Here is a 14,297-nt window from a genome sequence, read left to right as displayed (position 1 = left end):
TGCTACTACTCGACTAACTCCACATAATTGGCTGATGAAGAGCGGTTAGACCAGACAGCACAGAGGTAAGGAGAAACCTTCCTACCTGGGAACATTCCAACATTACCACTCGAGTTGCGCCCCTGCCACCAACCCTCGCCAACCTCCTCGATATCCGTAACTCGCTCACCTTCGCGGAGCGATATTTCATTGTCCTCGCTTGCCTCATAGCTAAAGAGGGTACAATTAATCAGATGACAAGAAACAAGACATTTAAAGAACGTACTCATATATAACAATTGCTACTACACCTTCGTCCACTGTTGCAGGTGGCGGTGAGGGTGGAGCAACGGGTGCAGGAGGCACTTCAGACTGTAATGACTGCGAATCAGCTAGTCATCTGTGATATGGCGGAGGGCCACTTACGACGGAGGGTGGTGGTGGTGGCGGCGGCGGCGGTGGAGGAGGAACAAACTCATCCTCCTGTGGTGCATCCTGATTGTCAGGTGTAGCAACAAGTTCAACGTAGTTGGCTGGGAAACGTGAATTAACACCTGTCAACTGCCCAGCAAAGTAGAGTGTACCAGGGAAGAGCCCCGCACTGCCGTCGGGAGCTATGCCACTCCACCATCCCTCATCAATTTCTTCAATTTGTTGAATCAAGTCACCCTCCCTGAGATTAAGTTCATTGTCTTCTGCTGCCTATGACCACGATAGGTCAACTCAGAAGACGCAAAATAACAATGTAATTTATTATACGAACCTCGTAGGCATAGAGTACAACTGCACAAATACCTTGACCACTTTGCGCGGGGTCTACAGGTAGAGGTTCGGGTTCGGGTTCGGGTTCTGGCTCCAAGCTAACAGCAGCCATTTGGGCAACCGGTGGAGGCGGAGGAGGCGGGGGCGGAGGTGGGGGCGGCTGATAACGAAATCAATCTGCATACGGGCTTCAGACAGCTTGTAAGTTAACATACAGGTACTTCGTCGTCCTCAACCACAGAGGGGGGAGCAGGCGCTGCTAGTGGGGGAGGCGGGGGCGGAGGCGGAGGAGGCGGAGGAGGGGGTGCTGGCTCATCCTCTGGCTCAGGCTCGGGTTCAGGGATGGGAGCAGGTTCAGGAACTATCCGTGGGCGAGTGCCAAGCGGAGGAGCAGGGGAAGGGGGAGGCTAGATCAATAAATGTGAGTGAAAAAGAGAAAAACGACAGGATTGAACACAGACCGGGGGCGCAGCCGCCACCTCTACCTCTGGCTCGTTGGCCGCTACAGAAACAGCAGCTCCTACTGCCGCGCCTCCGATAACAGCTGCACCTACACGGGGGCCAAACCGTCCAGAAGGTGCCGCCGGAGTAGACGATTTCCAAGACGCAGCCTTGCTTCGTAGTTCCTCCTCCTCTGCTTGCTTCTTTGCTAGAGCCTGGCGTTCACTCCAGGTAAGCTTCTTGGGCGCTCCGGAAGGAGCACTCCTCGCGGCGGACGTTGTTTGTGTCTCTTGAACCCGGCCTTCGAACGGGTTTTTGAGTCTTCCAGGGGTAAGCTTAATTGGAGTATATGCCGTCCCCTAAAAGAAAGGTATAACGATCACAAACAAGGATCTGGAACGCCAAGAAGAACGGAGTGGTAGCTCACCACAGGACCAATCCGATCATCTTCCGCAGGCTTCGTCGGAATGTTTGACGATGTGACCGGGGCAGGCGGAGACGGTACAGCACGCGTAGATGGCGTATATGTCTATTTTGAGGTAGTCAATTTTGCTGTGCAAATCACAAACGTGAATGAGATCATCACCGAAACAGCTGGTCTCGGGGCAGTTGATATTACGGGAGGAAGAGAAGAAACCGGAGGTGCAGCAGGAGCGTCTTCCCACGCACCGGCAGGGGCCCTGGTTGCTGCAGCAGTGTTGGGGTTAATTGGCACCGAAGCACCGACAGTGGGACGGGGAGCACTTGGGACCGCAGGCTTTGGTGCCGACACTGCAGCTGTCGGTCTAGATGAAAACGATTGAGACGGAGTAACGGAAGGGTTTGCCGCAGGAGGCGCCTTTCGCATTGCTGTTATATCTGGCCTACCAACTGGCGTGTAGTTTGTCCCAACAGGTGCGATCGGCTCAAATTTGCGCGCCTGCTCATTGTGAGCGGAATACTTGGCTCCAGAAGCTGCTTCGACCCGTTTCATGATCACTGGTGGAGCAACGTCCGCCTTCGAAGGAACGTCAGCATGACCTAGAGGAGAATGCCGATACAGACCTCGTTACGAGCATTGATGACGACGTGAGTTCCTCGTAGAAATTTGGCTACAGCACTTGAGTGCGAATGGAATAGACCTTTCTTCACTTCCGGAACCCCGTCACCACACCAGTTGATTTGAACGAATTTGGGCAAATTGCTCTGAGACGATGGTGTGAATGTCAGACAAGGTCGATCCAAGTGTCCATCGGATCACTGACATTAGGGTCGATAACTCTTGCAAATGCATACTGGATCCTTCGGGATGTATCAGCCAGACTCTAGTGTCTGATGGGCCGCTTGCGTACCTGCCATCGGAGAACTCCTCGACCAGTTCCTCAAGTCCACCATCGCCAGTAGATTGAACTTTTAAATCGTTTCCACCCTTTTCATATGTTAAAAGTGCCCAATCTATGTCCCTCCCAGCGACGACCCTCTGATACGCGTCACTGATGTCTCTACTAGACAAGTTCACTTGCAATGACATCGACCCTGCACACCAAACAGATAACCTCAGCTCAAGGCAAGAAATAATTAAACGGCAATAAGATACCCGAGTATCGGCTTGTACACGTCTGGCAGGACGAACTCGAGTGCGTAATTAGGTCGTTGTGCTGTTACTAGTAGTCGCAGCAAGATAACTAGCCATCCATCGGATAGGGAACGCTGCGGCCACGTGACCACACCACTATGTCGCGTGTCGATCCGTATCAGATCTTCAGATTCGAACTGCGTTGTCGTTTTGCATCCTCGTTGAGCCCCTGTGAAGTATGTAGTAAGTCGTGCGAATGGTCATCATGGATTCCTCTTCTCTTAACGCAGAGCCGTTCGATACAGAGCGCGTACTTAGCGTCGCGGGACCCCACCTCATGAAGCATCGAAGGCAACATATATTCCCTCTTCTTTAACGGACGCTCGAGAAGTTTCATGATTTGGTCTCTCGTAAAATACATACCCTTACGCTTTCCATCGGCTGAAATATCCACCTACCCGATGGATCGTGTGGCTAGTATGACGACGGGTAACTGGTGACGATCTCAACGACCATTGCTATGCGCTAGTGATGATTACCAAAGGAGATCTAGAGAAGTCTATGGTGGACCACCCCATGTCGTATGCAGCATGCACGAAACCGAGGCCCTAGAACAGTGTGGATATGTCATGTGTTAACAGGCGATACGGACCCACTCTCCTAGCACTCTTTCACGGTTTTGGAGCGTCCTGTACAGCAGACGATTGTGGAGCGTATAATCATAGCACATACTTACATTCGAAGCTGCCGCGTTCGTAGCGTGACATTGTTTAACTCTCGCGTCCGAGTGCCCGTGTACATAAGTGGACGAAGCAACCACCAGCGAAATCATCGCCTGGATTCGCGAGAACAACAGAGTTATTGGGACCTGTCCGCACGACAACAGCATGTAACCAACATTGCACAGGAACCATGCTCCACGGCCATTGCGCCAGGGATGTGTGCCACGATAGATGTGGAATTGATAATAGTTCATGCATTGGCCGGTAATCAAATGGTAGCAGGCCCAGCTCACGCATGGGTTGTCTGGCCAACATCCACTGACGATTGCAAGTTCAACGAGTCGCGGCGAGTCCTCATTGGATGAAAACCGACACCCGCATCCCGCCTGAAATGCTTAAGAAGAGATAACTCGCCAGGCACACTGATCCGAGGCAAATATTTGGATTACATAAGCTGAATAGGAAGTTGTTGGACGTTTGGGCTGCTAAGCCGTATCCAACGCATCAGACTGTATCCCCACTGCGCCTTATAAGCTAGCCACAGGGCGGCCAGGTCCTCTCATTTGACCATTTGGTTGCTAGTAATCTCCGCTTCCTTCCTTTTCTAACGACCCCTCACGAGCAACTGGCAGTGCACCCACAGCTTTAGTCGTGACAGTCATGGCACAAGCCTTTTTCGACGGGCATCCCCTTGAGGAGTACTTGAGAGGCCAGTCGTCTCCTTTCGGACCCTCCTAACTTGGCCTCACACACTAACAGATTCTGGCGAGGCGTCTGAACCTATATTTCCAGGCGGTATCCCGGAATTCTCCCTGCAGCTGCATACGCTCCCCCCTTGCCTTCTTCCCCGATACAGTGAGAGGATGGAACGGATATGTTATCTTATTTTGGACGTCTTAGAAGTAAGCATATCTTCGGCAACATTTTCGACGTTCTCACTCATGTTCTAACGTATCTACCCCCTCTCGGCGATGTGATATAGCTCGCCACATCAGCGCTTTCTTCTGACCGTGCATCCAAACTCGTTCAAGCATTCGCTGAACGGTTCAAGTATGGTGTCATCTCATCGACATTGCTATCTACAGCATCCCCATCAAGTCCTACACAACATAACCACCGCCGCTCGTTGTCGCCACCAGTGCCAGGAAAACTCACCAGCAATCACAGCAGGACTACAAGTCTAGCGGACAGCACCTGCACCACTGCTACTGACACACTCTCACTATCAATACCCGCGGAACACGAGTCGCCGTTATGGCCCTTCACTCTCTCATTTACAGTTTCTATCGCCGCCCTTAGTGCTCGATTTTATTCTCTAAGCCTTCTTCTGTTTTCTGGCACGCTGTATTATATGCACATTCACAGACTAGATTTGCAGTCTAGGCCTGACGTTATGACACCTGTAAGTCTCCTGGGTTTATTGGGATCACGCTACCTAATGCTCGAGACAGTCGTTGGAAGCTTTGCAAAGCTTGATATCCGCTAGTCAAGTTTGGGCATCAGTGGTCAATGACGCCTTCAACTTATTAGACAACGAAGAACAAAGGTGCAGTACCGTTTGTTCCTGGAACTCAGCGGTTTGGCTAATCTGCTTGCACAGTGCTTTATACGGGTCTACGTCTCTTATGGCACCATCGTCTTCTCTCAGAGTGGCCCTTTCTTCTTCTCTCCTGACGACTCGGACGCAATGCGACAACGTGCGCCAATTACTCTCGGCCGTTGCTTGTCCCACCGAATTGTCTCAACTAACTGAAATGTATGCACCACCGTCACCTATGAAGTGGACGTTCCTGCCGAATTCAGAGTCGAATCGGCCGATGTCACATCCCGGCTCACCACTACGAAAAGACGTAGTTCTAGAGCCGAGGAGGAAGCGCTCAACGTGGAATGGATCTTACTCGGCGCTCGCCTCAGCCGGAAGTCCCCCACCAATTCAAATAACTCGACGGCGGGAAAAGCGCAGGTCCGATCTGAGTGCCTTGCTCTGTTCCACGCCTCCTCTGCGTGGCTCGTTCTCCGCGGGGCCGACTTCTCCTTCGGCGCTTAAGCCTATCGTTGATGCCTCGGAAGATGACTCCATGATTGCTGCCAATGCTTCGTTCACTTCTGAAGGGGACGAAATATTTGGTGCAGCTGCTCTGGATTTCCAACGAAAACGCCAAAGCAGAGGGCTGCGTACTTTTGAAGCTCAGCAACGTAGTGCGCCACCATCATTTACCCAGGCAGCACTCTCATTGCGTCGACGCGCCACAGTATCCCCAGGTTCCAAGTACACGAGTATGCAAGCCATGCGGCATCCGCTGTCACTTCCTGCGCTCCATCAGTCACTACAATCTGCGCTTGCATCCAAACGTTTTGCCTGCTCCCACTTGCTAGCTCTCCGATTCGAGGACGATGACGAGATGTACTGGGAGGATGTGCGATCCGTTATGGGCCTTCTGACGTCCACATTGGTTGATGCATCCAAGCGACTCTCAGAAGTGCTAGACGAAGTCGAAGAGAGTCACCTGCGACTGGACAATGACTCGGTTACAGAGGACCCACCAGGCATTAATACACCAAGCTCCTTAGGCTCACCTCCACGTCTCTCGTGCAAGCTTCCGGGCCCTTTATCTCTGAATACCTCTATACCGTTCGGCTCGTTCGCTCCACTTCCGTCACACCTCGCACGCTTTGCTGCACACGTTGACACCATCTCGACCGCTCTCAACGATGCACGCGAGCAGTTGGATCAGTGCGTCAGCTCACTAAATGAGGATGTCTCGCCATCCCATTCGCCACAATCGTCCACGAGTTCTGTGGGTGAACATCCCGCTGTACAAGCTTACGAACGACTCCGGCGTGAGCTCGGGCTCGCTTTACGGGAATGCGAACGTGGCCGTGAACGCCTCATTGGCATTCTTACACCATCGACACCTTCCGCGGAAGATTCGGGTGCCGACGACGTTGCCGCGGAACCTAATCCTCACGCAAGTCCGCCACCAAAAGAGGAAAGTGGCGACGTGGCAGAAGGTGACATCAGCATGACCCTCCTGACACCTGACGGGGAGACAGCGGATGTAGACGATGTGACAGCACATCTGTTGTTGACAGCATCCACGGAATGCCTCTCTCCTGGTATTGAGCAAGTGTACGAAGCGGACACCAGTGCCGCTGCCACATTTACACGGGAGCGGTCCAAACTGAGTCGGGAAGAACGAATCATACTCGCAAAGGCACGAAGAGAGGCTGCTGCGAATGATAGCAACAGTATATCAAGGTCAAGACATGACTCTGACCCGTCTTCCTCTAAGGGAGAACGATGGGGGCCTGGGGGGGAGGTTGTCCAGGAGCTCAAGGACGTCATTTGGAAAGTTGGCGAACGTCGGCGGAAGATGACGGAAAATCAAATTCGCACTGTTGTTTCCAACGCGTCCTCATCTCTCCCCTCGTCACCTCAATGTGCTATCGGGCCCGTCAGCATCCTCCCACAAAATTCTACGCCATAATACCATCATCTACGCAGTGGTAATGTACATAACTTATATTCGCATTATTAGTTGTTCGTTTTGTGTTAGCGTAATACATACTACCCTTACGAGAGATCCGGAGGCAAGAGGAGGAGAGCAGCCCTGCGTTTCAATGCGTAGACTCCCATAGGAGGTCAAACAACACAGTATACCACTTTGTATTGGATCTATTTCTTTCGGCAGGGCAAGCCGATTACTGCCCGAAGCCGCTTTTGACTTGGATAAGTCACAGTAAGGGCGCGCTTGATCGATGACGGGGGTAACTGTAGCTTGCTCTTCAGGTTGTTCCGTTGAGGGACAGCAAGCCGCGGGTTACTTGACATCCGAGGAACGTACAAGGCAGTAACTAGCGGATCGACAAGGTAATCGCGATCACCTAGCTTCCTGACACCATATAGAAGGAAGACTTAGCCTGATCTGCTGCATTCTTTCAGAGGTGGGGCTGGGACTTCACTCAGGTTACAGTAACCGAATGTCGAATACCCAAACTTATCGACAACGGAAAATACGAAACCTATGAATGAACTACGTACTCCCGTTGTCGTACCAGTCAAGTCTTCAACACTCTCCCCAGTTCGGCTGGAGGTAGATATGCCTTCCCGTCCGACGTCTTTTCATGTGTCCCAGTCTCCCTCTCCACTGTGATATTTGCATCTTATGCTCTCCCCTCCGGGACAGCCTCTCGTGACAACAGCGTTTTTTTCCGACCGTATCTACTTCTGCCGAGTCCTCGTTAACTTTGGTTACCGAGTGTGTGCAGACACATACATCGCCAACTGCGAACGTACCGAACTCGAAATGCACACATTTGGGTGCTTCCGAGATGAGGACTTCCGACCATTCACATAGTCACTGCTCCTCCGCCCATCAGTGAGCACTGACCACATCATTGCATCGTTTGAATATTAACGTAGGACACTGACAGCAGCGGGAGATAATGAGGAGCCAATGTCCAGAACCCCGAAAAGTTTTGCCATTTATCAACACCGCACCGATCACGGCGGTTCCGAGCCAAGTCCAACCTGAATGAGTGAACGTAAGTACATAGTAGGGCTACGGAAATAAAGCGTCATGTCAATTCATTCAGGATTAGGAAGGTGAAGTACGCTGCGATAGTCGACGAATATCTCAGAGCGTATTCCGTCGAGGTGCCCCACGAACCACCGACTGTAGTGGTTACACACTGAACGAAGAGAAGGTGGCCCTGGGGACGGTTAGCCTGCCACAGCTAATACGACGAGTTGACGGAAGTTCTGGATATTATCACCGCGTGAGAATCGCATTATGAAGGACCCGAGAGAAAACTACATACCTACTTCGTACCAACGTAACGGGACCGACAGTGAAAATGGGAGGCATCGTAAGACACCGGGGTGGAGCCATAGTCGGACTCCGACTTGTCAGAAGTCAGTCTTCGGGCACGAATCACACTGGAAAGTAGACTTTTATGGGAGGATGGCATTCAATAAGGATGGTGATGGATATTCGTACATGCCCGCTGAGCCAGAAGAAGGGAAAAGAAGACGCAGAACTACTGTATCGCAAAAATCGACAGCGACGATGTCGGCTGCAAAGGTAGCTCTTGCATTAAATAAACAGGGAAACAAAAATTCCATAGAGCTAAGGGGGAAGGGCGTAGACTATATATCTGCATGGCTGAAAAGTGCAAGGAACGTAACACGAAATTCGACCTACAAGGGGAGTTTAAAAGACATACGCAGCAGTCTCTCCACAGGACGTCTCCATCCCGTTAATCATTTCTGATTCCGTTTATTTCTTCGCTGCATGCTCGGGGCTAATGTTCGACGGTCGTGCGGGCGGTATACCAGGTTTCCTACCCATTTGGGTAAGACCGATACGTCTAACTTGGTTTACGATCCGGTGCTTGACACAAGTGAGCAGGACGCTAGGTTCACAGATGAAAAATTGGTAAGAAAAAGTTACTTGTCATCCTGCGTGAGGGCATTGTTATCCTTTTCGTCTAAGCCTAGTTTATGTTTTGCCTGATTGAAAGCCACGGCCCCAATGTTCTGAATGTGAACATTGATTTGTGAGTCTGTGGGTTGACGGTTCGCCAGTGACGGGCTCTGTTGCATATGTCCTGGAGTGTTGGGTTGACTGGGAGAGCGACTGAGCTGCATAGATGTTTGTGCGGATGTGTGGGCGCAAGGTGGCAGCATCCTGTTCTGACCCATGTGAAGTACTTATATGTGGCAATGGTCCCAATTGGCCTCGCTGGCTGTGGATGCTGTGGACTTGGCCCAGCGTTTCATGCCTGGATTGTACGGAGAGTGCGCCATAGTGGGCTTGCTCGCAAAGGCACGAAGAGAGGCTGCTGCGAATGATAGCAACAGTATATCAAGGTCAAGGCACGAATTTGACCCATCTTTCTCCAAGGGAGAACGATGGGGACCTGGAGGGGAGGTTGTTCAGGACCTTAAGGACGTCATTTGGAAAGTTGGCGAACGTCAACGAAAGATGACGGAAAATCAAATCCGCGCTGTCGTTTCCAACGCGTCCTCATTTCTCCCCTCGTCACCTCAATGTGCTATCGGGCCCGTCAGCATCCTCCCACAAAATTCTACGCCGTAATGCCAACATCTATACCGTGGTAATGTACATAACTTATATTCGCGTTATTAGTTGTTCGTTTTGTGATAGCGTAATACATACTACCCTTACAAGAGATCGGGAAGCAGGAGGAAAAGGGCAGCCCTGCGTTTCAAAGCGTAGACTCCCATAGGAGATCAAACAACACAGTGTACCACTTTGTATTGGATCTACATACTTCTCGGTAGGGCAAGCCGACTATTGTCCAAAACTGCTTCTGACTTACATAGGTCACAGTAAGGGCGCGGTAACTGCAGCTTGCCCTGCGAATCGTCGGACAAGGTAATCGTGAACACCTAGCTTCCTGACATTATACGGAAGGAAGGCTTAGCCTGATCTACTGTACTTTTTTCAGAGGTGGGGTTTGGACTTCACCCAGGTTAACCGAATGTCGAATACCCAAACTTATCGACAACGGAAAATACGAAACCTATGGATGAACCACGTACTCCCGTTGTCGTACCAGTTCGGTACGTTCGTAGTTGGCAGTGTATGCGTTTGTACATGCTCGTTAACCAAAGTTAACGAGAACTCTGTCGGCAGAAGTAGATAGTACGGTCGGAAGAACACGCTATTGTCACGAGAGACTGTCCCGGAGGGGAGTGCATAAAATGCCAAGATCACGTTGGAGAGAGAGACTGGGACACATGAAAAGACATCGGACAGAAAAGCCTATCTATCTGCGGCCGAACTGGGGAGAGTGTTGAGGGCTATTAGACTCGAAATGCACACATGTGGGTGCTTCCAAGATGACAACCTCGAGCGAAATACTCTCAGGTTCCTCCCTTCTTTTCGGTTGGCAGAAACCCTCATCGATAGGTGATCATTCATGTAGTCACTGCTCCTCCGCCCATCAGTGAGCACTGACCACATCACTGCATCGCTTGAATATTAACGTAGGACACTGACAGCAGCGGGAGATAATGAGGAGCCAGTGTCCAGAATCCCGAAAAGCTTTGCCATTTATCAGCACCACACCGATCACGCCGGTTCCGAGCCAAGTCCAACCTGAATGAGTGAACGTAAGTGCATAGTAGGGCTACGGAAATGAAGCGTCGTGTCAATTCATTCAGGATTAGGAAGGTGAAGTACGCTGCGATAGTCGACGAATGTCTCTGAGCGGATTCCGTCGAGGTATCCCACAATCCGTGAAACAGGGCGACCGCCGACTGCAGTGGTTACACTGAATGACGAGAAGGTGGCCCTGGGGACGGTTAGTCTGGCACAGCCAATACGATGAGTTGATGGAAGTTCTGGATATTATCGCCGCGTAAGAATCTCATTATGAAGGACCTGAGAGAAAACTACATACATCGTACCAACGTAACGGGGCCGATATTGAAAGTGGGATGCATCGTAAGATACCGGGGTGGAGTCATAGTCGGACTCCAACTTATCATATTAGGCACGAATCACCCTGAAAATTAGACTTTGAGGATGGCATTCAATAACGATGATGATGGATATTCGTACATGCCCGCTGAGCCAGAAGGGGAAAGAAGACGCAGAACTACTGTATCGCAAAAATCGACAGCGAAATAAGCTATCTAAAAGGAGAGGAGAGGAAAAAAAGCCAAGATGTCGGCTGCAAGGGCAGCTTTTGCATTAAATAAACGGGGAAACAAAAAATCCACAGAGCCAGGGGGGAAGAGCACAGACTATATATCTGCATGGCTGAAAAATGCAAGGAATGTAACACGAAACTCGACCTACAAGGGGAGTTCAAAAGACATACGCAGCAGTCTTTCCACAGAGCGTCTCCATCCCGTTAATCATTTCTCATTCCGTCTATTTCTTCTGGTGGACCAGGATCAAACCACTCACGAAATTGTTCAAAGTCAATCCCAGTCTCGCTTGTCCTGAAAAGTCCTTGAGGGTCAAAACTATCCAGTGACGTCGCCACAGACTGCATAAAATCATCCGCAAGGAAATTTGCTGGAAGCTCAGTCATGGATGACGTCGGTTGAGATGCTGGGTTGAGAGTCGGCGTACTGTTGACTGCCGAAGGCGATGCAGTGATGGTCGCCGAGCTCGTCCCGCTTGGCGTGGGAGGTGCTGTATTTCCTTGGGGGTTGCCCGCACTGGGAGGGCCTTGTCCCCCTGGCTGGGTCGGGTTAGTTGGATGGTTTTGTGGTGAACGATCTGGATGACCGGAACCGTTGGGAGCACCAGGTGCCTTGTTACCATCTTTGGGTTGCTCCTTTGGGGGTCCTCCAGCTGGCGACGACGGAGGAGGCATCATGTTGGGTGGCTTTGCGACGCGATTGCCCTGTGGCCCAGAGAAAGCACCGGGCTGGCCTTGTCCTGGATTGAATCCAGGGTCACCTGGCGTCGGGGTTCCCGCATTGCCAGCCATGTTCGGACCTTGGGCCATGTTCTTCGGCATTGGATGCATAGGTTGTCGGTACTGCATTTGCTGCTTCATTTCCGAGTGAGACTATCAAAACGGAGCGGAACAGGAATGCAATACATACCATCATCATACTCTGTGCTTGCGATGCCATTCCAGGGGCCATGGAATTTCCCATTGGTGGGGCACCCATTTGCAATCCCACAGCAGGATTTCCTCCCATGCCTGCCGGACCGTGTGGTTGGAAATTATGCATCGGACTTCCCATCGGACCTGGTCGAATCATCGCGCCGTTGGGCATTGGCTGAGGACCACCTTTGGCCCCCTGCGGTTGCTGAGGCGGGTATTGCGACGCAGGCGGAGGGTGTTCCATAGTCATAGAGGAGCGACGGACGCGCTTCCTATCCGGGGGCGAGTTATCAGTATTCATCAACGAACCCTGCGATAAATCAATTTAAGCATGACACGGCAAAGCGAAAGTTGTACTGTGTAGTATTACATACTTCATCTGGTGGAGACGTGCTGTTGCGCTTGACGACTCGCTGCTGCTGGGGCGGCTGTTGTGGAACCTGCGGTGGCTGAGGCTGGCCCGGACGCTGACCCTGGAGCTGCATGCCTGGGATAAGGTTTGACGGTCCTGCGAGCGGTATACCAGGTTTCCTACCCATTTGGGTAAGACCGATACGTTTAACTTGGTTAACGATCCGGTGCTTGACACAAGTAAGCAGGGCGCTAAATTCACAGATGAAGAATTGGTAAGAAGAAGTACCTTGTCATCCTGCGTGAGGGCATTGTTATCCTTTTCGTCTAAGCCCAGATCATGTTTTGCCTGATTGAAAGCCACGGGCCCAATGCTCTGAATGTCAGCATTGATTTGTGAGTCCGGGGGTTGACGGTTCGCCAGTGATGGGCTCTGCTGCATATGTCCTGGAGTGTTGGGTCGACTGGGAGAGCGACTGAGCTGCATGAATGATGTCTGTGCGGATGAAACAGCGCCCATGTGGGCGCCGGGTGGCAGCATCCTGTTCTGACCCATGTGAGGCATATGTGGCGATGGTCCCAATTGGCCCATCGGTGGCTGTGGATGCTGTGGACTTGGCCCAGCGTTCATGCCCGGATTGTGCGGAGAGTGCGCCATGGTGGGTGATTGATACGAGTTGATGCCGTTTGGGCCGCGATGTTGAGGACCTCCTGGTCGTTGGCCGGCTACGAGTGGATTAAAATTTTGTGGCTGGGTAGGGTTGGCGCCCGCCGGAGTTGGGCCGCCCGATGGTATCGGAATGCCATTTGGTTGAGGACCGGTGGGTGGCATGGCAAAGGACATGGATCCCTGTGCGCCGTTTTGCATCGGGCCTTGATTACCTAGCCAGTTCGAGTCGGAATTAGTCCAAGGTTCCGATCGTCCAGAGTCACGCGAGATGCGAGAAGGTTTTGCATACCATTGATCATGCGATGCATCTGATGAGGTTGTGGACGGACTTGTCTCATGTTAGCTTGCTGCAGTTGGTACTGTACCGTGCACGAGTTGAAGGCGAACGTGGTGGAACGCGACCTGGGAACGCACCTGGGTGTATACCAACGCATCGTCGTTCCCATGACCGTTTGGACCGTTGTTCTTGGCGGTGAACAGGACCCAGAATACGGTCCACCACCTGCAGAGACGGGCGGAGGCCAGGTCAGTGGAGAAGCGAGAAGATGTCGAGAGAGGACGGACTCGAATAGGAGGCCTTGTTTCGCGTCGATTGGGGGGGTAGAATCTGGCGTCAGGTCTGCCTCTACGAGCAGTTTCTTCGCGGTCTCACGAAATCCACGCTTGTTGCAATAGTCATAGATATAGATGTTAAACCTAGAAAGGGGTGAGATAAAGGCAACGACGAGAGTGAGCGACGGACATCTTGTCGCCTTCCCACTCGGAAGGGGGCGAGGGATGTTGGTCAGCATGAGGTGGGGGGGCAGACATGGATCCGGGTTGCCCTGCAGACATGGGGGTCGAAGGGGGCAGCGGTGGTGTGGCCGAGCGAGGAAGGGAGGGAGGAGAACAAGGAGGAGGGGCGAGGAATAGAGTTGAGGATGGGTGTGACAGGTATGTATCTGGAGCTGTGAGTGCGTGCGAGATATAATTGGGCAGTAGCTGTGCAGGTGTGGAACGTATACAGAACAGGTATAACAAGGGTGGTACACGAGTCTACAGGCGAGCAGCTGTGTCTCACCGACTGTCAGCGACAGGCAGGATCTCTCTCGCCGTCGCTGTCGCTGTCGCCGTCGTCGTCGCTGCTGGGGAGGAGAGACGGGACGGGCGATGGTCGCTTTCAGCAGTCGAACAGCCAGACGACCAGGCGCAAACTCATGCCAGATGGGAAATTTCAAAT

At 51.9% G+C, this 14,297-nt stretch overlaps 3 protein-coding genes across 3 annotated transcripts; 1 reads left to right on the top strand and 2 right to left on the bottom strand.

The window, feature by feature from the left end:
* Positions 1-5: 5 nt before the first annotated feature.
* On the bottom strand, positions 6-2,692 carry F5J12DRAFT_723836 (uncharacterized protein; the record flags this gene model as incomplete). Its single annotated transcript, XM_051741478.1, has 12 exons — positions 6-210; positions 266-360; positions 406-533; positions 582-681; positions 743-901; positions 978-1,070; positions 1,227-1,541; positions 1,610-1,711; positions 1,769-2,179; positions 2,227-2,367; positions 2,427-2,463; positions 2,514-2,692. The coding sequence occupies 12 exons, from the start codon at positions 2,690-2,692 to the stop codon at positions 6-8; spliced, it is 1,965 nt and encodes a 654-aa protein (XP_051598177.1).
* Positions 2,693-4,322: 1,630 nt separating this feature from the next.
* On the top strand, positions 4,323-6,947 carry F5J12DRAFT_894710 (uncharacterized protein; the record flags this gene model as incomplete). Its single annotated transcript, XM_051747762.1, has 4 exons — positions 4,323-4,361; positions 4,442-4,861; positions 4,911-5,005; positions 5,060-6,947. 4 exons carry the CDS (start codon positions 4,323-4,325, stop codon positions 6,945-6,947), a joined length of 2,442 nt encoding a protein of 813 aa, XP_051598176.1.
* Positions 6,948-11,266: 4,319 nt separating this feature from the next.
* On the bottom strand, positions 11,267-14,291 carry F5J12DRAFT_250392 (uncharacterized protein). The gene is made up of 8 exons (XM_051738588.1): positions 13,821-14,291; positions 13,643-13,774; positions 13,493-13,580; positions 13,368-13,437; positions 12,698-13,290; positions 12,432-12,638; positions 12,053-12,367; positions 11,267-11,997 (listed from the first exon to the last, which is right to left on the bottom strand). Exons 1-8 carry the CDS (start codon positions 13,910-13,912, stop codon positions 11,347-11,349), a joined length of 2,148 nt encoding a protein of 715 aa, XP_051598175.1. The 5' UTR covers positions 13,913-14,291; the 3' UTR covers positions 11,267-11,346.
* Between the last annotated feature and the right edge of the window lie 6 nt (positions 14,292-14,297).

Source organism: Pisolithus orientalis, assembly GCF_024613125.1.
Source record: "Pisolithus orientalis strain OTSU chromosome Unknown F5J12scaffold_24, whole genome shotgun sequence".
In the NCBI taxonomy this organism is placed as follows: Eukaryota; Fungi; Basidiomycota; class Agaricomycetes; order Boletales; family Pisolithaceae; genus Pisolithus; species Pisolithus orientalis.
Note: the sequence above shows the minus strand (reverse complement) of the source record. Positions and strands in the feature narration are given on the sequence as shown.

Bases quoted from the DNA above. Each gene is read 5' to 3' on its own strand.
- F5J12DRAFT_250392 (XM_051738588.1), bottom strand. From the start codon at position 13,912: ATGTCTGCAGGGCAACCCGGATCCATGTCTGCCCCCCCACCTCATGCT. The intron at 13,438-13,492 runs GTGCGTTCCCAG...TGCACGGTACAG, and splicing joins ATGCGTTGGTATACACCCAG to TACCAACTGCAGCAAGCTAA. The intron at 12,368-12,431 runs GTATGTAATACT...GATTTATCGCAG, and splicing joins GCACGTCTCCACCAGATGAA to GGTTCGTTGATGAATACTGA.